Here is a 24852-nt window from a genome sequence, read left to right on the forward strand (position 1 = left end):
TGTTTCGAAGCTGACGTCAGGGGCCTGGCTTAGAAGCACCTAAGGGCTCTTCCCCGTCACATTTATCTCCAACTGCAGGAACTGGGGTTCTTGACTTTGGGATGCCTGTGCCAGAGCAGCTCCTGGACCCTGGTGAAGCATCCTGGAGCCTCCAAAGCTGGGCAGCATCTGGCTCTTGCTCCACAGGACCCTCTGTCCGTTCCAGCTCACACTACAGTGGCCTCCAGCCTTTTCTGCAGTCCTGCTCCCAGAGCTCTCAACAGCACCTCCACTGGCTCCTTTGCACATGCAGCCCCCATCTCCCAGAAGCCCCCAAACTGTTCCCCGGCATGGGCTCTGCTCCTATACGCCCATATAGGTCTGGTACATCCTGACTGCTCCCCCTGCCTCAGCTGACTTTCAGAAGTGCTCTGGGGCTTGCTGTGCCCACCTGGCCCACAAACACCCCAAGGTCTGGGGGGTAGCCTCATGGACCTCTGTCCACATTAGGGTTTATGTGCGTGCTTCCTTATTTGTGTGGATTTGCAGGTGCTTCACCCAAGGGGCATCCCCACTAGTGAGGTGCGTGGGCTGAGGAGCCCGGAACACTGCGGGGCCTTCCTGATGGACCCCCGCTTGACATCCGCTGCCAGCGTGATGGGACCCAGCACCCTCGTTTGACCATCCCCATGCGGGGCTACCCTGCTGCGGGCGGCTGCCGTGGGTGGGCCGTTGCTCCACTCTGAGCAGGAACCTTTAGCGGGGCCGCGGCCCCCAAAACCGCGGCCCCCGTGTGTGTCCGCTCCGCTCGCCGGAGCGGAGGGACGGCGGCTCGGAAGGCGTCGGGAGCGGCGGCGGTTGCGCCTTTAATGGCGGGAGGAGGAGGCGGAGGAGGAGGAGGGCCGGGGCTGCGTTGGGTGACATCAGTGGGTTTGGCTCCGGGGCTCAATGGAAACTGGGTGAGCGCCGGGCTGTGCCGAACACACGCCGGCTGGAGGGGACGGCGAGCGGGCGGGAGGCGGCAGGCAGCGCCGCGCCGCGCCGAGCCGAGCGAAGGAGGGACGCGCCGGGCACGGCCGCCACCAGCCCTCCCCAATCCTCCGTCATCCTCCCCGCCGCGGCCGCCTGGCCCCCTGACAGCCGGCGGAGCAGCATCCCCACACGGCCCCCTTCCCGTCAGGGTGGGTATGGGGGGCGCCCGCCCGCATCTTGGGGCGCAAACCCCGGGGGAAAGGCGGCCCCTCCGGCTCTTTGTGTGCGCGGAGGGAGGGGGAGGGGGCGGGGGAGGGGAGGGCAGGGCGCGATGCGCCGGGCCGGGGGGGCGCGGGGGACAAAAGCCCCTTTGTGGGGCCGCGGGGAGGGGGTCGCCCCCCCAGCCACCGGCAGATTTTGGGGGGGGGGGTTCCCCCTTCTCCCCTTTCTCCGCCTGCCGGGGCCCTGCCTGGCTGCCGGCGGGGCCGGGCGGGGAGGGGGGTGCTGTGTGTTCTCGGCGGGGGTCCCGGCGGGGGGCCGCCCCCCGGGGGATTTAGCCCCCCACCCCTTCCGTTCACGGATGCGCCTGGTCTCCCTCCCCGGCCCCCCCTCATCGCCTCTTCGGGGGAGAAGGGGTGTCTGCGTTTGGGGGGGATTGTGGGGTCGATATTTCCTCTTGTGGGGGGTGGTAGGGGCGGGGGTCGATGGCCGGGTCCGGATGCGAGTCGGGGGACGAGGAGAAGTTCAGCGCCGTTCCCGGGGGTGGCAGCTTTTTGTTACCTACCCGGAAAAATAACAGCCCGGGTACGGCTGTCTTCGCGTAGTGTTTGCCTGTAGGGGGTGGGGGTGTAAGGAACACATTTATTATTATATTTTTTGGTGTGTGTCCCCCCTTTCCTGTTTTCCTGTTGTGGCTATTTCTTCCTCAAATGTAGTTCAAATGCTCTGTGCTTGGGGTTTCTTTTCTCCCCCCATCTTATTTGCTGGTCTCCTTTCTGTAAGTGTCTAAGGGTCTGGAGGGGATTGGTGTTTTGCATTTCAATCAAAATGTAATCTTTTTCTTTTTTCCTTCACATTTTTAAGCCAGGTCAAATTACTGGTTTCCCAGCCTATCCTTTTTTCCCTTCAAACACCCCCCCCCCCCCCCCCCCCAAAAAAAAAGAAGCCGTGTAAAGCCTTAATGGTCTATGGGTAAAGCAGCCCCCACTCCCTACACTTCCACTGAAAGCCAGAGCAGTGCTGGGATCGGCAGCCTCCATTATGGAGCCGTGGGTTTGGTTTTGTATGGCTTTTGCTAGACAGGGCAGCTTCTCATTCCCGACCCCCTCGGGTGGGACAGAGGTGTCCCTCCTGTCCCCCAGCCCCTCTTGATGGTCCCCCCCCAATATAGTCCGTGCATCGTTGGTCGCCATCGTTGCTGGCACAGCAATGTGATATCAACTCTTACCGTGTGTTTATATAATGGCCTTTGTGCCTGTACGTGGGTATTTTATATTATATAAAAGGGGCTGGTGCAAAATGGTGTGTGTGGGGAAACAGTGCTGGCGGCTGGATAGTATTATTATTTTTTTTGAGGCTGTGTAGTATTGGATATTCACGTATGCAAACGCTCATGCAGAGCACACTCTTGCTCTGAGGTTGTATGTGTGTTAATCCCTTATGGAAAACTAAATGGTTTAACTAAATGATTGCCCTGCAGCCCCTGGGAATGCTGCCTTGGCTGTAGAGTGCAGGAAGGGTGGCAGGGCTGGGGGGGTTAAGGGTGGTAGGGGGAGGTGGGAAGGAGGGATGGCTTTTTAAATTTTACATGTATAAATAATAAATAGAGGGGTGATACAAATTTTGCATGTAAGAATATATATTTTGTGGGTACAATTTTCTTTCTTCTTGTAACAGTAGACCTGAAGATGAGAAGATAAAGAGCGGAAGCTGTAGATGGTGGTGGGGGTATGTGTGTGAAATAGAAGCAAATGGGATAGATATTTGAACTCCTGGAGCAGTTGTTGAGGGGGTGGGTTGTGTGTGTCCTGCCCTCTTACCAGAAATCCAGGCTCTTGCTCTCTGGCTACCCTCTGCCCAGGTTTTCTACTCACACTTGTGTATGTATGTGTGTTGGGGGGGAGAGATAAGGCAAAATGACAGCTGTGCGAGACCATGATTTTTTTAACTCCATTATCCTGCTTCCCGCTTCCACCCCCGCGCCCTGGAGCATTTTTTAGATTCCCCTTTGGAGCCTGTTGCTTAATCAGCTACAAGGGCTGCTGCCTCGTTGTGTGAGAAGCCCTTCTTAACCTGGCTCCTGCCTGTCCCAGAAGGGTGGGTCCATATTTAGGTTTGGGACTGTGGTGTTGCAGAGCAGTACCTGCTGTGTCCCACCGGGCCCTCTTGCCCACTCTCTGCTGCGTGCTCGGCTGTGCTCGCCCCAGCTGGGAATTGGACTCAAGTGGAAGTGTTCGGGGTTCACAGGCCTGGGTGAACACTCCATGAAGGAAGGAGGATCGAGAGCTGTCTTCTTGACAGTGGTGTGACAGGTTCCCGGGGACACAGACCTTTGATCGCTTATTGGAATAGGAGCGTAAGCAAGTCAGATGTATGTTAATGTGGTTATACAGAACAGCAGGCAGCGGATAAAAATCATGTCTGTTTGCTGCGCCCTCACCCAGGTACGCCTGCCTCCTGGTTCAGTTTCCAAGGCTCTGCCTACATTCCTGGTAGTAAGAAAGTCAGAAATAGCCACAGGGTTTTGTAGACTTCAGATGCACAGAAACCCACATGCATAAGCAAATACTAGGTGAGGGGACTCCACCTCTTGAGTGTTTTGTGTGTGGTTTCTGATGACTGGAGCTCTGCTTTCAGGGTTCACAATGTCCCCTGAATGCCTTGATAGGATTATTTCCCTGTACATCTCCGCAGCCCGTCCATTCTTCTTTCTGTAATCCCATCTCCTGGGGCAGGAGAAGCAGATCTGCGTTTATAGTATGCCCAGAATCCTGTGGCTGGGATTATTTTTTTGTACTTCTGCCTCACAAGGGCATTTTTCCCTTCTTTCCTGCAATGATGCTTCCTTCTCACCAAGCTCCAGCAAGGGAAAGTTCCTCTTGTGAAAACATGAATCATTCCTCACCTTTCCTGTCCCCAACAGGCTCTGTGTCTGCATTTTGTACGCTAATAATGTGGCATTGCATAAATTAGCACTGTGGCAAATCCCTCTAAAAGGAGACACATTGTCTGTCTCAGGAAGAGATGTGGTTCCTAGAATAAGTTGGTGGCCATAAAAGAGGCAAGGGAAAGGGGGCTGTTAAGATGGGAACTGCTGGAGCAGTGTTTGCAGCAGAAGTTGAGGTTGGCAGAGAGAACAAACTCTGTGGCTGTGGTCCTTCCACCTAATTGGTTTTCTGTGGAAGGTGAGTAGGCTGAGCCTGGGCATGTTGATAGGGTATATCAGGTCAAAGGGTTAGCTAATCATCTCAGGTAAAGGGATGAGGAAAGGCCTGAACTGCTAAAAACAAACAGCTGGCACACCTAGGTAGGCAAGAGAGTTGGAGAGGCTCAGGTAGACCAAAAGAGGTGGTGATCCCATCAGCAGAGGCGTGTGGAGATGAGCAAGGGGTGTTCCTAGCCAGTGTGTGCCTGGCAGGGTTCAGTTCAGCGAGATGTCTCCTCCCTGTGCCAGCCCCTGCCTAGGAGAGATGGAGTCACTTGCTCCTGGCAGTCTGTCTGTCCCTCGCAGCCCTTGGGTCCTGTGCTTCACCACCACTACCACTGAAGTGTTGGAGTAGGACTGGGTCAGAGGGAAACTCCTCACAGGGTTTATTATTCCTGACCCTTCTGGTGTCTTACAAGGTACTTCTGTCCCAGTGCCAGGTACTGTAAGGTACAGGAAGCAGTACCTCTTTACAGTAGTGTGGCATGATCATGCACTGAAACCTTCTTAGAAGGGGTTTCCTGAACCCCTCTCTAGTCTCTGAGCAAAAAGAGGAGAAGAGGTTCAATCATGCTTCATTCTAATAATGGGAACATGGGAAAAACAAGCTTGAAAGTGTTCTGGTCCTGCAGTGTTTCTTGCTCATGCTGTCTCTGGAAGTTCAGGAGATCAGGAGAGGTGATAGAAGCCATGTAGAAAGTGAAGTATTTCAAGATTTAAAACTACTCAACCTCTGGGTGAAGTGGGGAGGTCTCTTCCGCAGTCTTACATGATTCACTTCCTGTTTCTGCTCTGACACTGCTCTTTCTGTGCCTCTTTTCTTAGCACGACTAAACCATGGAACTTCGAGTGGGAAACAAATACCGGCTGGGCAGAAAGATTGGCAGTGGTTCGTTTGGAGACATTTACCTAGGTGAGTGTGAGAGTCTGTCTCAATTAGTTGGTTTTCTCAATTGCATCATTGTTTTGGGGTTGTTTTTCTTGCCTTTTGGTATTTGTGGGCATCGTGTAAGGTTGGAAGGGGTGGAGAAGAGGAAAAACTAATGGAATACTGCTGGTGGCTGCTGGCCTTCTCATGGAGAAGAAAGGGGGTGAGCTCAGCTTTGCCTTACCACATACTGAAGACACAGTGCTGGTTGATCAGACTGATTCAGATTTGGACTGTTTGGGGCATATTTGTTATACACCCTATTCCAGCATTCTCACTTCCTTTTCTTGAGGTCAGGTGTGTGTGTGGGTATAAACTCTGTTCACGGAGCATGTGGTGGAAAGGGAGGACATAGCTATTCCTTCAAGGATAGAAGGAATACCGTTTTGGGAAGACTGGTAGTGGAAGGGGTGGTCCAGGATTTGTAAGAGAAAGGTGTGAGACCAGGAGGTGTAAAACAGGTCAGAGAGCCTGGCCTGGTTGAAGTCCTGGGGCTCAGATCTATTAGATCTGTAATGGGATTTAATGTCTGGAATGACCTGAGCTGGAAGCTCAGTGGACAGAGCCCATGAGGTGCTGGGTTTCCTGTTACCACAGCAGGTCACCTGGGTAGAAGTTCTTTCAAGTCAGTGTGCTGATGTGTAGATATGTTCCCTGATGCTTGCCTGCTCGTGTTTTTATTGGTTCAAACCATGTGGGGCCGCAGTGGTGAGACTACCCAGCAGCCTGCTCTATCCCTCCATCAGGGCTGGCATTACCTGTCTCTGGTTCTCACCACTGTCTGTTCTGCTGTGGTCCTGCAGGCCAGCAGAAGGGCTGCCCTCTGTGGTGTCCGCACCCTTTGGGTACTTGCAGGTGGTCGTCATGTGCTCCTTGACTGTTAATTTTGCTTTCCAGTACATCCACCACTCCTCACTTTTGCTGGTCCTTCAATTTTTCCTAGTTTCTTCATCTGCTGAGCAGCTTGGAGCCAGCACTGCTTTTGAGGTGTGGCATTTCCAGTGCCTGGCAGTGGAGGACTACCCTCAGTGATCTGTAATGTGATGCCTCTGCATAGGCTGCTTTGGGTCTCCTTGGCTTCCCCCATCACCAACACTATCAGGTTACAGAACTGGCCTTAACGCACTGTCAGCTGTATCGCAGGAGAGCTCTTCTAGGATCTCCAACATCTTCCCATCCCTCCCCAAATCCCTTTCGTTGAATACCTCCAGTTCAGATTATGTTTTCCTGTGATTGTAAATCACCGTCTGTTTTCAACCTCTGGTTTTTATCTCCAGTTCCCTCTTGCTTTATTATTCTCTCTTGATTGGTGTTGGCAGCCCCTCTTGATTAAGTGTCCTGTGGGAATCATCAGTAACAGGCTTTGTTGCCACCTTTATCCAGAACATGAACAAAGGTGATAAATAGTGGATCTGGGATCCCAGTTCCACTGTGCGCTGCTTTTACTGCAGCCTGTTCCCGTATGCTGCTCCTCTGTGGGCCTCCAACCAGTTAGTGTCTTGGGTGACAGTGCTTTTAATTCCCAGTGCTAGGATTCAGGGGTGATAGCTCAGACACAGCATTTTCCACCTATGCTAGGGCTTGAAGCATTCCAGACCCTCTCTAGGATAGTGTAAATTGTCAGGATCTTGCTAAACATCTGGGGTACATGTAGGGAGAGAGAGGAGGTACTGAATGGAAAGGCCTGATCTTGTATTGCTCTGTACCATGTAACAGATCATCCACCTGTGCAAATCAGGTATGGAAAACAGCCCCTGGTGAGGGTGTTGTGCCTGCCTTGCCTGTCACCAAACAGAGGAAGCCCAGTGCCCCGGTGTGGTGAGCACAGCAGGATTGAACCAAGTTACTTGAATGCAGTATCAAAGCCCTTGTGATGTTCCTTGAGGTGCAAGCCAGCATGTTTTGAAGCAGTGATAGCGAGACTTCATGGAGCCTGGGTGACTCCCCAGCCTGGAGGGATTGGGCATGTAGTCTGTGGTGGTGCGTCTGGAGGACGCTTGTGCTCTGCTGTGCTCTCACGGCCTGCTCCGCAGACAGAAGGACTCATTCACGAGGGCTTCTCTCCTGCACCAGGTTCACCTCATCGTTCTCTCCTTTGATAGTGGTGTGGACTCAGAGCAGGGCTTGTCTGTCTCTGAGGATTAGCAGGGTCTGTATGGTTTATCCTTCTCTTTCAGGGTGTTATTACCTTCAACTGCTCTGTAACCAATGGGTGCTGCATGCTGTCCTCTTTGGGGTTTGTTTTAGGTTTTTTGTCTGTCAGAAGGAAACTTGGATTTTTACATGGGTAGACACAAAGGATGGACTGTGTTAATCCTTAGCTGGGTCTTGAAGCACATTCCTTCCATGCCCTTCTTTGAGGGATAGATGTGCTAGGTGGAATATTTTCCCCCCATTGGTTTGAGAGGGTGGGAAATGAGATCAGGCTGCCCATGAGCCTTGGCTAGCCCATTTATCTCTAGAAATGCTCGTTCAGAAGAGCAAAACCCAGTTTGCAGAGGAATTGCTGAGACCTTTGGGCCGCTGGAGGGGGAGGGGCTTTGTCACAGGTGCTGGCCAAGAGTCAGGGCAGGGTTGCTGGACGTGTAGGAATCGTTTGGCCGGGATGCACACTGGTGGTGGAGAGGAGCTGGGCAGACAAAGCATGCTGGGACCTGAGCTGGCTGGGGACAGTTCCTGGTGGCAGGCTCCTCCCTTGCTGGGAGGGGAGTGCCTTCCCTTTGTTTCCTGGCTTGTTAACTCTCTCTCGCCCTATCTGCCTTCATCCATCTGTTCCCAGCCCTCCATTCTTCCCTCAGCAGGCTGTAGAGAGGGGGGCACAGGCGGTGGGGAGTGCGGGGCCTCTGCCTGTTGCCCCCGATGCTCAGGGAGGGCGGTGTTTATTGTATCAGACATGCAGTCAGGATTCCACTCTGAAAGGATCCTGTTCAGCCGGTGACATCCTCTGTCCCCGGGCCCCGTTTCAAAGAGCTTGTGATGAATGAGTTGAATTTGTGCAGCCCCCACAGCGGAGCGAGACTGGGGGAGGATGTTAGGAATTATCCCCCATCCTACATTCAGTCTCTCGAGTGGCTGAAGCTAGCAGACTCTGCTGTATTTGTCTGAAACACGGTGTTTTGCAGTCTGTAAAGAGAGCACAGAACTGTTGCTTTTGTACTTGTAGTTTTTAAAAAGATGGTGGTCGAAGCATGGAACAAAGGATCAGAAAGACTCCTGCCCTTAAATTCCCTCCTCGCTAGTGGTGGTCTCAATCTAGGTGGATCTCTAGCCAAGAAACAGTACAGGGAGCAACTTGTAGACATGGTGAGGTTTGGAGAGGGAACAAGGCTAAAGAGTTCAGACAGTGACCCCCCTGAGCAAAGAATAGGTCAGATTGGTCCAGAGAAGGACCACAATAATGATTAGAGGGATGAAGCACCTCTATTATGAGGAAAGGCTGAGAGAATTGAGATTGTTCAGCCTTGGAGAAGATAAGGCTTTGGGGTGACCTAGTTCCAGCCTTCCCTCCCTGAAGGAAGCCTACAAGAAAGCCTGGGAGAGAGTTTTTGCAAGGGCACATAGTGATAGGACAAGGGGAATGAGTTTAAATCAAAGAAGGTTTAGATTAGATATTAAGAAGAAATTCTTTGCTATGAGGGTGGTGGGAGACTGGAAAAGGTACTCCAGCGAAGTTGTAGATGCCTCATCCCTGAAAGTGTTCAAGGCCAGGTTGGATGGGGTTCTGAGCAACCTGGTCTAGTGAAAGATGTCCCTCATGGCAGGGGTGTTGGAACTAAGTGATCCTTAAGGTCCCTTCCAACCCAAACCATCCTCTGAGTCTACTTGTGCTCTTCTAGGCCATAGGGTTGTTTCTTCTTTGTTTAAGTAACACCTGTGTTTGGGCTATGGAGAGTGGGGCTGAAGGCCATCTGAGCATCTGAATCACATAATCACATTTTGAAGAATCTGAGTCTTCTTGATGCCTACCCCTGCCTTCCCTTTATGTGCCCATAACACTCCCTACCTGCAGACAGCCCAGTAGGTGCATGCATCTGCACGCTTCTGAACATCCAGGGTAATATGGAGATGAAAACTCATTCATGTTTCCACCGTTCATGTTCTGGGAATCAGGTTCATTCAAAATGCTAATGCTGCAAAAAGTCAGAGAGACTCATCATTGCTTGTGTGTCAGAAAATGTATTGGGAGAGGGAAAAATTCTCCCTTGTCTCTGGGAGCAGACAAGGGAGCTGCTTCAGAGGATTTGGAGGAAAGTCTTCACAAAGGCAGGAGAAAGAAACAAGGGAAGGAAGTGTTCTTTTGTTTTTTGGATGTCCTGGGTGTTTCCATGCTGAATGAGAGCCAGTGGTTGAACACTAATTTAAAAGGTGGAAGGATACTAGTCCCTTTTCTTACTCTTTTCCTCCTTGCACCACCTGGTGCTTTTAAGAAGGGTCCTCTGGTGGAGTGAAGGGAATGTACGGACTTGTTTTTCTGGCCACCAGTTTTTAAGTGGAAAATGCCAGCATTTTTTCAAAAGCAAGCATTGGACAAATGTTTCTACCTCTCAGGATGGCTTTTCCCCTTTCCCTTCTCCTGGATCCTGCATTAAAATCTGTATTAAATTAATCCCATTGCTCCTCCTCCCCCTCCTTCAGAGCACCCTAAATAATTCCTCTCCCTCCTTAGTGTTTACAGCCTTCAAATATTTGTAGACTGTTGTCATGTCCCATTCTTCCTCCCCACCCTTCTTAGTTGTATCTCTTGTCTATGTTACATATTTAGCTCTTTTAATCTTCCTTAGTAAATCAATCCCTCTAGGCCCCGATAGTTTTTGTTGCTCTCTTACAAATTCTTAGCAGCTTGTCTGTCTCAACCCAGCACTGCAGCATCTAGATCATGTGTTTTTGCTAGCAGGCAGCTCTTGGCTAACTTTGTGTACAAGCCAGAACTCTTCAGCTGGAGATGGATCTCTTTCAGATCCATGGGGAGAAGCAATCCAGTTGTGTGAACATTTCCTTCTTTTCTGTGGTCCCTGGCTCTGGAGGCGGTGTGTGAAAGAGGATAAATGAAGAGATTTATCTGCAGCTTGTCCTTGTGGACTCTTAAAGTCTTATCATGGAGTTCAGGAGGCACAAATTAGCCAGACCTACCAAAACTAACTATGGGATATCTGCAAAACATCACCTTTGACTCCAACTCATCTTTGGCACGCATGTTCTGGAGTAGTTTATTTTATGACGATGTTCATAAGCTGCTCGTGATCGGGGCTGCTCTCTGACTTGTGTTTAAGTGCAATTTCTAATAGTTCCAGATACGAGGGCGGGCTTGTCAGAGTGTGTGAAGTGGGCATGGCGAGGGAGGAGAAAAGCAAGTCTTGAGTGTCATTCCCGTGACCCGTGTACAGATATTCCTCCTTCCATTTTAGGATGATGTGAAACATCTGGAATCCTTTCAGCTAGTACAAGAAAAGGAGCAGCCTGTTCCTTTTTTGACAGTGCGCTTTGGGACCAGAGTGCTGGCTTTTGCAGCTGGCAGCTCAGTTGTTTTCAGAGAGAAGCATGTGGGGTGGTGGTTTAGTGTCATTGCAAAGTATCTAGCAATACCTTCAACAAAGGTGTCCAGGCAGCTTAATTCAGGACTGGATTCTGCTTATTTCTTCATGCTTCTAATTTGTGATATAGCAAATGTTTCTGTGTTGGCAGAAGATAAAGGTATTATCAAAACCCTAAGGAGAGGGAGAAGCTGGGGATTTAGAAATTGTCTGTATTGAGCAGGTCAGTGCTGTGGAGAAAAGAGAGAGAGCTGGCATGTTTGTAATGTCTCCTCCTGAACTAATTGGCTGTATTGAAATTATGTAACTGAGGTAACCAGTAATTTTTCTGGGGAAGAGATACTCCCTATCACTGCCTGAGAGACAGCTTGGGTTCAGGGGCTAGGTTTATGATCAGAGGAAACTACAACTTCCACTCAGGAAGGTTTAGGTACTGTTGATATGTGCAGGTTGACCTTTCAAAGTCTGTCACTTTTTGAGATAACAAGGCAGTTCATGTGTAGGATTGTTGTTCTAGACTGACTTCAGGATCAGACCAGGTTTCCTATTCATATGTCTCTCTCTGGCTTGTGTTTACAAATGGCAGTGCTGGAAACCGTATGAAGTTGAAGTGGCTGAATCTCATTTCTGTCATAGAGAATAAATTTCAGGGCAAATCTTAAGGTCTTGGCATCTTTACATCTTTACGGCCTTGTTAAAAGTGTTTAACTTCAGTAGAAGCTTGTGCAATCTTCATTTCACTCTCATTCCTATGCAGGAGCCAATATTGCAACTGGTGAAGAGGTGGCCATCAAACTGGAATGTGTCAAAACCAAGCATCCCCAGCTTCACATTGAAAGCAAGTTCTACAAGATGATGCAGGGAGGAGGTGAGATGGGGAGGAAAGGATGGGGCCGGGGGAGTGGTTGGAGAAGGAAATTATTCTGGAGGGCTTTAGAAAATAAATGATTTGGTGTTACACATGATCTTCTCAGCAGGGGATTCAACATCTATTCTCTGTTCCCTGGGCTTAATCCTTTTCTTTCCCCAGTGGGTATCCCCTCCATTAAATGGTGTGGAGCAGAGGGGGACTACAATGTGATGGTGATGGAACTCTTGGGGCCCAGCCTGGAAGATCTCTTCAACTTCTGTTCCCGCAAATTCAGTCTCAAGACAGTTCTGCTGCTGGCAGACCAGATGGTAAGTTTCCTCTGAAGCATTTGTGCCTACTCTCCTTTTCCATGCCTTTTCCCCCCACACACTCCCCTCCCATCCCCTCTGCTTAAGAACTGCTGTATCTGAGGCTTTCTTCATTTAGCACAAGTGGCTGCCAGCTTTCTATTTCTTGATGAAGTTTGGGGGCCTGGAACCTAGGCACTGGTGGCATTTCCTTATCTCCATCCCTCCTTCCTTTGCCTGCTGCTCGCCTTGTGTTAGTGTTGCACACATAGATACTTTTTTTTGCCTGTGCCATGAATTATTGGCACCTATTTTAATTCTACTGCTCATGCCCTGGGTTCAAGACCCTTAGCTCTTCTGGACAGACCCATTCCTTTCCTGGCCCAGCTAAGTTCAAAAGCTGACAGCTGTCAATGCTGAAGCTCAAAGTTTTAGTCCCTATAGACTTGCTTCCCATCTTTCCTTGTGATGTTAATGGTGACCTTCCCAGAGTTAGGACTGGGCTAAATTCCATCTCCAGATCCTGCAGCGTCCAGAGGGTGTCATTTCCTTGGCTGTCATCACTGATACTCAATGCAAAGTGTTCTTTTCTTGCTCTGATGGGCCAGTGTCTTGGACAGGGTACTATTTTTAACAGATGCAGTTAAAATAAGTTTGTTTCTTGCTTGTCTCACTATTTATTTATTTATTTGTTTGTTTATCTATCCCTCCTCCAGATCAGCCGTATTGAGTACATTCATTCCAAGAACTTCATCCATCGGGATGTGAAGCCAGACAACTTCCTTATGGGCCTTGGCAAAAAGGGCAACCTAGTATACATCATCGATTTTGGTTTGGCCAAGAAGTACCGAGATGCCCGGACCCACCAGCACATCCCTTATCGGGAAAACAAGAATCTGACTGGCACAGCCCGTTATGCCTCTATCAACACCCACCTGGGAATTGGTGAGCCTGCTGTTGCCTCTTAGTGGGGCTTTCCAGGGGAGGTTGTATGTCCCCAGAAGGAGGGGGTTGGGTTCTTTGCCTCACTCTGCTGCTGACCTGCCTTGAGATGGTGGGCAAATAACTTAAATGCTACACCTGTGTTACTTCTGCTGTGGTGGCATTCTGAGCTTCTGAAGACAGAAATCGTCTCCTGATCTGTGTGTGTGCACTGCTCAGTGCAGGGGGCCCTGTTGAGCATCAAGGCTGTGACCTCCCCGACTGTGCTCTTACTAAATCTGCCTTTGCACAATTTTTGCAGGCTGATTAGATGTGTAAAGGAGACATTCACAAGCACTTAGCCTTTAGGAATATGTGCAGTTGAAACCTGTCTCTTTGACTCTTGAGTGCCTTCCTCAGTGATTGTTCTGTAGCTGTCAGAGCTGGAAGATAGAGGCCCACTGCAATATGGTGTTATCTGCCACTGTGCTGGAAATATACAAGAAGCTGAAATGAGGGAAGACTTCTTGCTGCCTGGGCATCCCTGTTCTGTGATTGAGGATTGGCTGTCACAGGCCTTCAAAATACACATGTGTCTGTGAACTGCACAAACCCAGTGAGGCAACTTCAGGGAAGTAGGATTGTGTCCTTAATGTGTGTGGTTAGTATTAAAGGGATGAAACTAGGCTGGAAAAGAATGCTGAGTGTTCAGCCAGGTTTTACACTGGTGATGACCATCATCCCAGGTTTTGTAAAAGCCTTGTGCCGGTTAGTACCCACCATGCTTAAACCTCCTGAAGTCACCCAAACTTTTGTCCTGGGAGTCAGCCCCTGGTGGCTGTGAGGAACATATTTGAAAACCTCTTGCAGTTTTTATCTTCTGTTTTCTGCCCAAAAACTTCTTTCCAGCATTTGACCTCCTTTCTCTGCTAAATTTAAGCTAAACTTTGTTCACAGTGTGCGGCTTCCTTAGTTACTGTAGGGTCCATTTGGAGCAGGCTGATCTAGTTCTGCTATTGACTGGCAGCTCTTAAGGAGCAGAAACACTGAAGCTGTCTTGCCTGTTGGACCCAGGGAAGTATCTGCTGTGCTTGCAGATTGTTTATATCTCTGGGAGGCCCTTCTTCTCAAGTGCATAACCTAACCTGGGAATTTGAAAATCAGAGCAAGGCACTCAAACCTTTCAAACTAACAGCTTCCACAGGATTTAATGTCCTCATTCTTCCTGCATTCTCCCCTCTTGCAGATATTTCTCAGATACCTGAAGTCAATATTTGGCCTGAAGAAAATAAAACAGTTTTTCCCACTGTTTTCCTTGCTTAATACTATGTAACTTTAGATGGAGAATGCTTTATTTATATCAAAATGGGGAGTGTTGTGTGTTGAGAGTGGGCTGTAATCTCCTGACCTCTTCCATGTTATAAAAATAGTTCTCTTAGAGCTTTCTGAATTGGCCTTCTGTATTTTGGCTTGACCTGCATATATATAACTGACTCTCCATTGAATTCTCAGTCAAGATTTCCACAGCCATGGTAACTGCCACAAGGAGACATGCACAAAATAATTCTCACTACTATGTCTGTCGATTCTTTTGTATGTGCCTGCTCTGCCTGAACCGATCATGAGAGGCTAAATGTCTGCTTGTGGCTTTTGAACGACTTCATTATTCATTCCACCCCAACTTAGCCCTTTACTACTGGTGCTTGGCTTGTGTGTCAGGATGAACAAACAATGTCTAAACAGTAATCCAAGGGCAAATTGCATATGCCATCAGTCTGAGTGTAGCCGCCTCTCTCTCCGTGCCCTTTGATTCGGGAGAGTCTGGGTGTGAGTTACTCTGCGCAACAGGTCTTGGTGTATTATCTCCACGTTGCCGATAGTTGCCCTGAACGGCATAAAGGTTACATGACTTGCCTGGAGGAAAGGGGGTGGGGGTGTTTGGGTTTCAGCTGCAGTTCCTGTTTCTCAAGACCTTGCCACAGGGTATATGACAGAGATATTTGTGAGTTAGCAGCATTGCCATGGGAACCAGCACTCTGAATTTTGTGACTTTTCAGAGACTAAATTCTCTGTCTTAACGTTACGTTAATGTGGTCTAGGGAGAGGGAAGGAACCAGGTGCCGGGGTATTTGTGTGACAGGAATAGCAAATGAATAAATGCCTTTATTTGAATTTGCAAGCTAAGGGTTGGGCATTCCAATGTCTGGAGGAAACACATTCTTTTCCTGGTGACTGGGGAAAAAAGTAGGAGGCAAAACTGGGGAGGGTTCCTCAGTTGGAGACTTGCCGTTGGGGGAGTCATTGGACTGTGCAGGCTTTGGTTCACGCATTCCAGTCAATTTTCACATGCTCTAGGGATGAGAGTCCCTTGCACCCACTGTAGCCTGTAATGTCTGAAATAGATGCCCGGGGTGCCCATGAGACAGTCTTAGAAGAAGCCTGATGGTCTCTGTCTGGGTGACAGAGAGGGTGGGGGGCAGTGCCTTCCCAAATGAATATCCTAGATGGTATCGGTGTAGGCTGTGCAAGTCATAAGTCCTCCTGCTCATCCTGCCCTCTGTCACTCGTTCCAGATTTTGTGTGTTTTTAAAGGCTGTTGCCATGCAATGGGGAGAGAAAGGGGAACTCTAGTCCAGCAATTGCGAGATCAGATCTGACTATGTAATCAGGGAAACATTGCTTGGTTAAGTCTGCCTGCAGCTGGGCTGGCTCCAGGGAAGACAGCTGATTTCTAGGGAGTTCTGCATGGGAGCAGCATCACTTTGGTAGGATCAGAGTGGAGGAAAGCACTCTCTGGACAGGGGGACCAGGAAACAGTTTAGGCTGCAAAGAAACACATTTTGTCATGAACTTTGTGTCCAAGGCAACCAGTCCTCAGTCTTCGGTCTTTGCCCCCAAGCATGCCTTGTCCTGTCCTGCCACTCACCCCTGACTTGGCTTCTGAGGTCCCTGCATTGGAAAGAGAGTGAAGGTGTGGACTGGCTGGGAACCTCGCTGAGGGTGGGAGGGAACTGGCAGGAGACTGCTTGCAGAGTGGGTTGGGTTTGGGAGGACATGCTGGGTTGTGTGGGAAGGTGACCTTGTGTTTTCTATTGGAAGGGCTTTAGGGAAAGAGGGAGGAAAGGATGAGTGTCTTATGGAAAAGACATTTTTCATAAAATTGGCTTTCAAAAAAAAAAAAAAAAAACAACAACCCATTGCAGGAGAGTTGAGATAAAATGGAGAGAGGAAGTATGGTGTGGTATCACAGGTCATGACTATAATCCTGCTTCTGGACTGACTTGCTCAGCGGATGCATTCACATCACTTGTATTTTTCTTTCTCTTTTCAAACTCCAAAGTGAGATTTTTTTTTTTCCTGTGGCCCAGGGATGCTGTGAGAGTTAGTCACTGATTGTCAGGTTTCTAAAAGGGGAAAGTAGTAACACTAAATAATGTTTCCTTGGTGTGTAGAGGTAGAGTTTTATTTCTACTTCTTTGCTGTTTAATGTTACCTAGTATCCTGACCCTGCAAAAAAAGTAATTAAATCTTGGGAGATGTGTAATAGTAACTATAGATGAAACAAAGAAATGGGACATAAGAATTGTTGTCCTTTACCCTCCTCCAAGGTTTAATTCGGATCTTGTACATAGGGTTGCACATTACAGACTGCTACAATGTTTTGAGGCAGCTGCACAGCTGTGACCCCTCGTGTTAGTACTTCAGGCTCATCACAGGTGTGAGTCTCACTGAAGTTGTTTGAGTGGGCTGCAATGCCCACATGTATGTGAGGTGCTAAACATCGGGAGTGCAGTGCTGTCAAACACTTGTCATTCGGCATTTTAATAATTAGGTGTTGTGCTTGCAGTTGTTTTTCCTTGATCATATTGCTGTATTAAGACACAGTTAAGGTGTGTTTGCATGCACGTAATGGATACTAGTTAGCTTCCCAATTTGGTTTTTAACCCCTCTCATTGCCTTCAGTGAGGGCTCATAGCATCCCCCACTGACTTGAGGCTCCCTAATCTCAAGTCTCTAATTCTGGCCTTCCCTAAAGTGGTAGGACTGTGACCAGGCATCTGTTTGCAGAATGTATCCTGTTCTGGATGGCATTGGTGGCTGTGCTCAAAAGTGCTGTGCCTCACACAAGTGGAGGTGTGTTATTCAGCCTGCCCTAAGCAGTTTGGAGTTCAAGCAGGATTTTGGAGGTGACATCCTGATTTATTCCTGAAAGGCTGATTTGCTTGTTCAGTAGGTTTCTCTGGTTCCTGCCCTGCTTTTCCCTACTCCTCTGAGGGGAACCACCACGCTCTAGTCAGGAAGCCACAGCTAGAGGTGTTAAAGCCACAGCTAGAGGTTTTAAAGCTACAGCATGGATAAGTCAAGAGCTGGCAAGACTGCAGGACTGAGGTTATCCTTGTCTCCTGTGCTTTCAAGCCCTGTGTATGTGTTCTGACTCCATTTCCACATGCCTCCTGTCTAAGGATGTAGGTCATTAGACAATATTGTTTAGTTTTGTTTATTTGATATGCGTGGTGAGTAATCACAGCCCTCTAAGAGTACATGTATCCCAACCTTAGGCTAAATGCAAAACTGGGTTTCTTTTCTCTGTTCCTGTCATGGTATCTCCCAGACAGTCATGTAATTATCTTTGGCAGTAGCCTGATAAGATTAGGAAGTATTAGCCCCTTTAAAGTGGGCAACTTGAGACAGTAAGTTAGTGAGGTCAAAAAATGCTGTAATTTCTGCATGCTCAAAGTAAGACACTTTGGGAATCTGCAGGGCCACTTTCTCCTCTACTATCTTGGAATGTGGCATTTTTGTGGTGTTTCATGTGCTTTGACCCAAATGATCTCTCCTATCAGTTATGAAGTAATGAGACCCTCCTTTTCTTCTGCAACCACAGTACTTTTCTTTCCCCCTCAACAGTTTTAACTTGCCAAGCCCTCAGTTTTCAAAACAACTAGGAGGTTGTGAGAGACATTCACAAGTTGAAGGAGCCTTGTAACCCACAGCTTGTGTTGTTACACGAGGATATGTGTATTTGTGACCTGCTACAGCTACTCTTTTGTCATGATTCAGCTCAGCTAACAGAAAAAGGGATAGCTGTAGTGATCTACTGGCCTTTGAATGGGGCAGGTGGTAGCATGTATCTGATACTGACAGCTCACAGGCTAGTATATAATCTGCAGCATCTTCCAGGATGTGGCACTGAATCCAGCAAAATGTGCTGTAGTAAATTAATCTAATAGATGAAGCTCTTTAGTCTTTCTTCTATCCCTGTGCTCTCCCTTAAGCCATATTTTGCCTGCCTGTTATCTGTGTCAGTTGTTCTTCCGGAGATTTGGGAGGGACACAAGAACAAGACAATCTTGGCAAGATTTATAGATGAATTTGCAAGCAATGTTGGAGGAGTTGGGAGGAGTTAACCAGGCAATATTTGCTGTTGTTGAGATTCTGCATCAAATCCTTCTTGAGCTAGCTTGAAACTTTAAAATGGCTTGGCTGTTCCAGAGAACAAGGTCAGTGTGAAATGTTGGGGGGTTTTTGTGAGCCAGTTTCTTTTGTTTCATAAGTAAGCATCTAAAGATGGGTCCTTCCAATGGCATCTTAAGAGCAGCCCTTGGTCTGAGTTGGTAGTGATGCCAGTTATATTGTCATTCCCCATTTGGAGGGGAGTTTTTTCTTCAAAGTATGTACCTTTCCTCCACAGCTTGAAAAATGTCACCAAGCTGGAAAGACATCTTCACACATTACATGTTAGGCTTCTACTATCAACAAAGTTGTTTACTACAAGAAGAGGTCCCTAGTTCCTTGTTTCTGCCCTGCTTAAAGACTATCAGCAGTTTAAATTAGAAGATGTGTTTGAAAGGGCTGTGTTGGACTTACCTCTGTTAGCTTTGTCTATCTGTGACTACCTCTGTCATGACTAATCCCTGGACTGAAGAATCATTCTGGGTGGGGAAGTGTAGGTGCCCTTCCTGTGGGACTGGGAAGAGCAAAGTAGGCAGGGTTGCTGCAGAAGTTCTTGACGTGTGAAATTCTTGTGTGAATTAAGGCTTGTCCAAGTGAGGAGGTAGTCAGAGTCATTAGTTATGAAGAGGGTTGGGCTGTATGGGGAGAGGAGCACCTTAACTCTTCTACTATGACCATCATCACAGGAATTTGCTATGGAATGTCTTCTACAAGTTTGACTATCTGTAGAAATATACCAGAAAAGAGAAAGGGTTGGTTGTTCTGTTCAGTGTGATTGCCAAAGCAGTTTTGTTTGCTGCTCACTCCTTGCCCCTTTGTAACTTCTCACAGAACAAAGTCGCCGTGATGACCTGGAGAGCCTGGGTTATGTGCTTATGTATTTCAACCTGGGCTCGCTGCCCTGGCAGGGCCTCAAGGCTGCCACCAAGCGCCAAAAGTACGAGAGGATCAGCGAGAAAAAGATGTCAACGCCCATCGAGGTGCTCTGCAAAGGGTACCCTTGTAAGTGCTCTCATCTTGACGGCTGTCTTGTCTGCTGCTTGTCTTGTTCACCTGCTGAAACCCTCTGGAATCCTGAATCCTAAAGGGCAGTGCCCAATACCCCAGACCAGCATGTGCTGCTGACACTGGTGATGAGAAGGATAACAGAGTGGTCGCGGTACAGTTCGGGTTCAGAAGTGGGAAATGTGTTTTTGTGGACAGTCAAACCTTTGATAGTAAGGGCATGAGAGTGCTGAGAGGAGGGATCTTTAGGACCTGGTGAGCATTTTAAAGGGGGGTGGGCATTGAGCTGAGAAGGTATGCTGATGATGCTGAAATTTTACTGTTTAATGAGGAGTCTCAGGAATAACCAGGCATTAAAGTGGCAAATGTAGTTCTTTGTAGGTAAACATGGAGTAATGTATGTGAGAACAGAGAGAAGTCTTGGTCCTCAGGTCATGTGCACAGTAGTAGGCTCTGGCTGACCAGTGCCACTCACCAATGAGCTGTTGCAATTACAATTGATGGTTCTGTGAAAACATCAACTTTGTGCTCGATGGCTGCTGAGGAAAGGGAGCGTTAGGAATTACTAGGAAAGAAGTCCAAAGAGTGTGCATAAACCCATGGCCCACTTGCACCTTGCATGCACTGTGTAGGTCTGGTACATCCCACTATTTCACAAAGGATTCTGGTGCATCCCACTATTTCACAAAGGATATGGTATAACTGAGGAAAGGGCCAAAAGCGTGACCAGAGGTGAGCTGATTTCTGCCCAAATGAGTTTGCTGGAAAAAGAGGTAGGTAGAGAGATGGTAGAAGTCTACTCTCTGGCTATGCCTACAGAAGTTTAGATGGGAGCTGATTATTTGGTGGCCCCAGTTTTTGTATTGGAAGAGAAACAATGCTGGTTTCTGCCAGCTTCAAAACAAAAGGATGTGGTTCTTCGCACAGTGACCGTGTGGAGACCTGTGGAACTCCTTCCCAGAAGATGTTGTGGATACTTAAATCTTACAGGAGTTGGAGGAGAGATGGCACAAGTATGTGGAAGAGAGATCATGAGGATTACTAAATAAATAGTTAGGAACTACATCCAGATCAGGAAGTTCATGGAGCTGAAAGTAGGTGCTGGGCTATGTCGGTGGAAGTGTCAGATGTGTCTGCCCCACTCTTTCTCCTCTCATCTACTTCTGACTGCTGTGTACGACAGGCTACTGAGCTAGGAGGACTTCTTTTCTGAGCTGAACTTCCCAAAACTTGTCTCCAGTTCTTCTTTAGGCCTGCATTGCTACTGTCCTTCAGCAGGCACTGTGACTTGCTAGGTCTTGCTTGGAGAAGCCGACAGAAAGAGATGCATAACATTTTCTCTGGTAAAAAGAGAGATGGGGTCCTTTTGGTGGCCAAAGCACTGCTACCAGCAGGCTCAGTCCATGTTACACAGCTCAGTGTTTGTGCTGTCCTGGTCCAGCAAGCCGCTGTCAAAAGGCTGCAGCGGCTCCTTGGTGGGAGCAGGGAGGTTGGATGGCAAACCACAGCCATCAGCTGTTCTCTGCTCTCTCCAGCTGAGTTCTCGACATACCTCAACTTCTGCCGTTCACTGAGGTTTGATGATAAACCTGACTACTCGTACCTGCGGCAACTCTTCCGCAACCTCTTCCACCGCCAAGGCTTCTCCTATGACTACGTCTTTGACTGGAACATGCTTAAATTTGTGAGTGTGTTTGGCAAAAGGTCTGGACCGGGGTTGGTTTGTATCATGGAGATGGGGGAGGAAGGTTGGAAACTGCCTTCTGTCTGTGCTTAGCCCTGGTGAACAGCCTGAGCAAAGGGACCAGGTAGAGTGAAAAAGAGGCAGAGTTGTTTGGTATATAACTAACTGGGGGTATAGTTACTGTTGTATTAGTGTGTCTGATGGAGCACTTGTGTCAGTAGATCTGTAGCTAGAGGTAGGTAGAGATAATTTTTCAGGAGAGAACTGTATTTGGAGCTGGGACACAGATGTGGGTTGCAATAACAGCTGTAGTTCATATGCTTTCTTATCTGTTTTGTTTTGGAATAGAATGAGGTCCTTTCTTGGTGCAGTGGAAGATGGTGGGGGGAGTTTTGGGGGTGGAGTTCCACTTCCTTGGCATGATGGAGCACCATGTGTTTTCTGTCTGGGACTGCTGCTGTCCTGCCTGACAGCTGTGTGTGGCATGGTGGTTTCTCTACTCAGGGAGCAGCCCGGAACCCTGAGGATATGGATCGGGAGCGGCGAGAGCACGAGCGGGAGGAGAGGATGGGGCAACTCCGAGGGTCAGCCACGCGAGCGCTGCCCCCTGGCCCACCTGCTGGAGCCACTGCCAACCGTCTTCGCAATGTCACCGAGCCCATGGCCTCCACCCCCACCTCCCGAATCCAGCAGTCCGGTGAGGGGGGGGGAGAGCTGGGGGAGGGTGCCACCCCTGTTGTTGGCTGGAAACCAAAGCTATTGACTGATATTCTTGTCTCGACATTTCTCTGCCCCAACAGGCAACACGTCCCCCAGAGCAATCTCAAGAGTGGACAGGGAGCGGAAGGTCAGCATGAGGTTACACCGAGGAGCTCCTGCCAACGTCTCCTCGTCTGACCTCACAGGGCGGCAAGAAGTGTCACGGATTTCAGCATCACAGGTGAGTTCCTGCTGCAGTGTTCCTGGCCTTGGCCTGGATGTCCCAGAAGGTCTACAGGCCCCAGAGCAGCTTTTGCCTGATTTGCTGGAGTTGACATGAGCTGGAAGCTTCTGGTGTGGTGAGGGGAGTGGTACCAAGTTACACCCTTGCTCTTCTGTTATGTATTTTCTGGAGGCCATGCTGAATACTGCCATTTTAGTTCTCTGCCTTGCTTGGAATAAGCCATCATCTTGCTGTCTTCCAGACCACAGTGGTTTGGAGAAGCAGAGTAGTAAATTCTTGAGAGGGAGGGTGTCTTGAGAGAATGCAATCTCTCTGCCTTTTTTGCTTTTTATTTTCCTCTCCAGCCCTTAGCAACTCTTCTTTTTCTTTTGTAGACAAGTGTGCCATTTGATCACCTTGGGAAGTGAGGAGCAATTGCCACTGGACCAGTGTTTGCTTAGGTGAGCCTGTACTCATGCCTGGGAACCCCTGAGGAGGGAATTGCTGGGGAAGAAAAAAGCCTTAAGTTAAGACTTTGTTGTTGTGGGGGATGGGTGTATTTCCTTTCACCTTACTTTGAGATGTCTTTTGGCCTCAGAGGGAAGAATAAGGTTGGCTGCCAAAACTTTGAGGGAACAGATTGTCTTAGGTGTAAAGGTAGCTTCCAGTTCCCCAGGAGGATAGAAAGGGTGGAGAAGGTGTTGGGCTGGGGAGCCATTTCGTTAGTTCCTCATGAATGCTTTTCTGGCAGTGTGACAGTGTTGGGGTGGAGGGTGCTGAGCAGGTAATCAAGTGTGCAAGACTTTGTACAGCTACTGAGTGCCTCTTGTAGAGGAAATGACAGTAGCTGGGCAAGGTAACTCTGAGGGGAGGCAGGAGTGTAGAAGAAAGGGCTGATTTGATTTGTTACACTCCAACTGGCAATGGAAGTGCTGGGAAGAGCCTTTACTCCTAACATCTCTTGCCTTTTTCTCTCTTTTGAATTCTCTTTTTAGTGTCTTCACTGTATTTTTCTTTTAAAAAACAAAAAACCCAAAAACAAACAAAAACCTAAAAAAAAAAAAAAAAAAAGACAAAAAAAAACCAAACAAAAAAACCCAACAGAATTTCTTTTTGCCAACGATGAGGAGTCGAGCTGTGCCCCCACGCTGGTGTGAGCCGTTTCCAGAGGGCCGCCTGTCCCTGGTGTGAGCGCCTCCGAGGAACTGTCGACGACGTGGGAGCCGTGTGGGAACACCTGCGCTGCTCCCCAGCCCCTATTGCTGCCCCCACTGGCTACCCTCAGTTCCCTCTCCTGACTCTCCTCTCGGCTCCTGGTTTTGATTTCTCTGGTTTCTTTTTTCCTTCTTCTTGGCTATTCTCTCCTGCTTTAATTTTTCTTTTTAATATTGTGTTCAAATCATATGGTTTCTAGCCATATAAATTTAAACTTTGCTCTCCTTTTTTTCTGAGGGCAGGGATTGGTGGTGGGTGGGTAAGGTATTTTTTTGGTATTTTTTGTTTTGTTCTTTTCAGGAGCCTTGTGGGCCAGGAGGGAATCAGATTCCAGCCACACTTGATGGTAGAAGTCTGATTTTTATTATTATAACAGAATTTATTTTCTCAAGCATTAAACACATTTTAAGCTGTGAGGGGAATTGTGGCAACAGCCTAATCATTGACTCGGGCTTCCTTTCCTTGGGTGGCTTCTCTGCGGTTTCTTTTTGGGCTGTTGGGAGAAGTGCCAGCCTTCCCTGATCCAACTGGTCCTCACACACTGAGGGATCTCTTTGGAGAGGCACCTGGTCCCATGGAGGATGGGATTGTTGGAGCTGACATACAGGGAGAAATAAACTTCTCATCCCTGCAGTGGGGTCTTTTTTTTTTTCGTCTGGCTGTGCGTGTTTTTCTATTTTTATTTCTTAATTAAAACTTGTTTTTATTCCTGCGGAGAGAGTATGGGACTTGAGGAGAAGAGAGGGGCGCACAGAAACTGGAGTTTGGAGTTCTTTCAGAGCGATGGTTCTTGCTCTCTCCTCATGCAAGCCCAAGTAAGATCCACCAATACATGCACAATCCCCTCCTGCCCTCTCCCACCCGTCTCCCCCCCCCCTTTTCCCCCCCCACTTTAGTTGTTTTTAAATATAATTTAGGAATACTCAAGCTGCTTTTGGCACTTGGGGCTTTGAAACACAATGATCACCACTGCGACCTATGGCCTGTAGCAGACACACTGTCACTGTAGTGTGGAGCCGATGGGTTGTTGGCAGGGCGGGGAGGGTGGGGTTAGTCTTTGTTTTGTTTGTTTTTACCCTTTCTATTTAACACTTTATTTTTCCTCCCTGTTTTTTTCCTAATTTATTTACCCCTCTTACTGTCTCTCTCTTTTTTTTAATTAAAGAGCAAAACTTTTTATTACTTTGTAATTTAAAAAAACAAAAAAAAACCTGAAGAACTTTGGGGGGGATTTTGTACTTTTTTCCTGTGTAAATATTGGACTTTTTTGAGCTTTATCGTGGTTGTTAATTTGAAGTAATAAAGTAGAAAATGATAAAGTGACGCCAGCATCTGTCATTTCTTCCTTTAATGGCCCTGGCATCTTTGCTGGGAGTCACATCTTACACACAGGAGGCATGGTCTTGCAGCTGAACCTGTTTCTGAATTCCAGGAACAAGTTTGATCAGAATTACTGGAAAAAAGGGCAGAGGACTGGAGCGCCTAAAAATAAACCTGAGCTGATCTCTGCAGTTGCAGCCTTGGAACAGGCGAGAGTTATGTGAAATCTGATTCGGGATCTCTTGGTTCCTGGGTCTGAGCCTCTGGCATCCCATGTGTCTGGCCTTGAGGAGGAGAGAGGGATGGGCCTTTCCACGCCCTTGGCTTTGGGTGTGCGCT

The 24852-nt window shown here is 48.3% G+C and overlaps 1 protein-coding gene across 2 annotated transcripts; it reads left to right on the forward strand.

Annotated features, from left to right (window-relative positions):
• Window positions 1-872: 872 nt before the first annotated feature.
• On the forward strand, window positions 873-24516 carry CSNK1E (casein kinase 1 epsilon). Of its 2 annotated transcripts, none has more exons than XM_053944020.1 (11): window positions 873-938; window positions 5201-5288; window positions 11592-11702; window positions 11865-12013; window positions 12709-12937; window positions 19199-19369; window positions 20908-21056; window positions 21561-21753; window positions 21857-21996; window positions 22374-22439; window positions 22974-24516. In XM_053944020.1, the coding sequence occupies exons 2-10, from the start codon at window positions 5213-5215 to the stop codon at window positions 22404-22406; spliced, it is 1251 nt and encodes a 416-aa protein (XP_053799995.1). In that variant the 5' UTR covers window positions 873-938; window positions 5201-5212; the 3' UTR covers window positions 22407-22439; window positions 22974-24516. The 2 variants fall into 2 exon arrangements, with proteins under 2 accessions (XP_053799995.1, XP_053799993.1); XM_053944018.1 differs by lacking the exon at window positions 873-938 and adding an exon at window positions 945-1160.
• Window positions 24517-24852: the final 336 nt, after the last annotated feature.

This window comes from Vidua chalybeata, chromosome 5 (assembly GCF_026979565.1).
Source record: "Vidua chalybeata isolate OUT-0048 chromosome 5, bVidCha1 merged haplotype, whole genome shotgun sequence".
Lineage (NCBI taxonomy): Eukaryota > Metazoa > Chordata > Aves > Passeriformes > Viduidae > Vidua > Vidua chalybeata.

What these genes read in the sequence shown, in the direction of transcription:
- CSNK1E (XM_053944020.1), top strand. Translation starts at nt 5,213, where the DNA reads ATGGAACTTCGAGTGGGAAACAAATACCGGCTGGGCAGAAAGATTGGC. An exon ending in GTTTGGAGACATTTACCTAG is followed by an intron (nt 5,289 to 11,591) that starts GTGAGTGTGAGA and finishes ATTCCTATGCAG; the next exon opens with GAGCCAATATTGCAACTGGT. An exon ending in CTCCCGAATCCAGCAGTCCG is followed by an intron (nt 21,754 to 21,856) that starts GTGAGGGGGGGG and finishes CTGCCCCAACAG; the next exon opens with GCAACACGTCCCCCAGAGCA.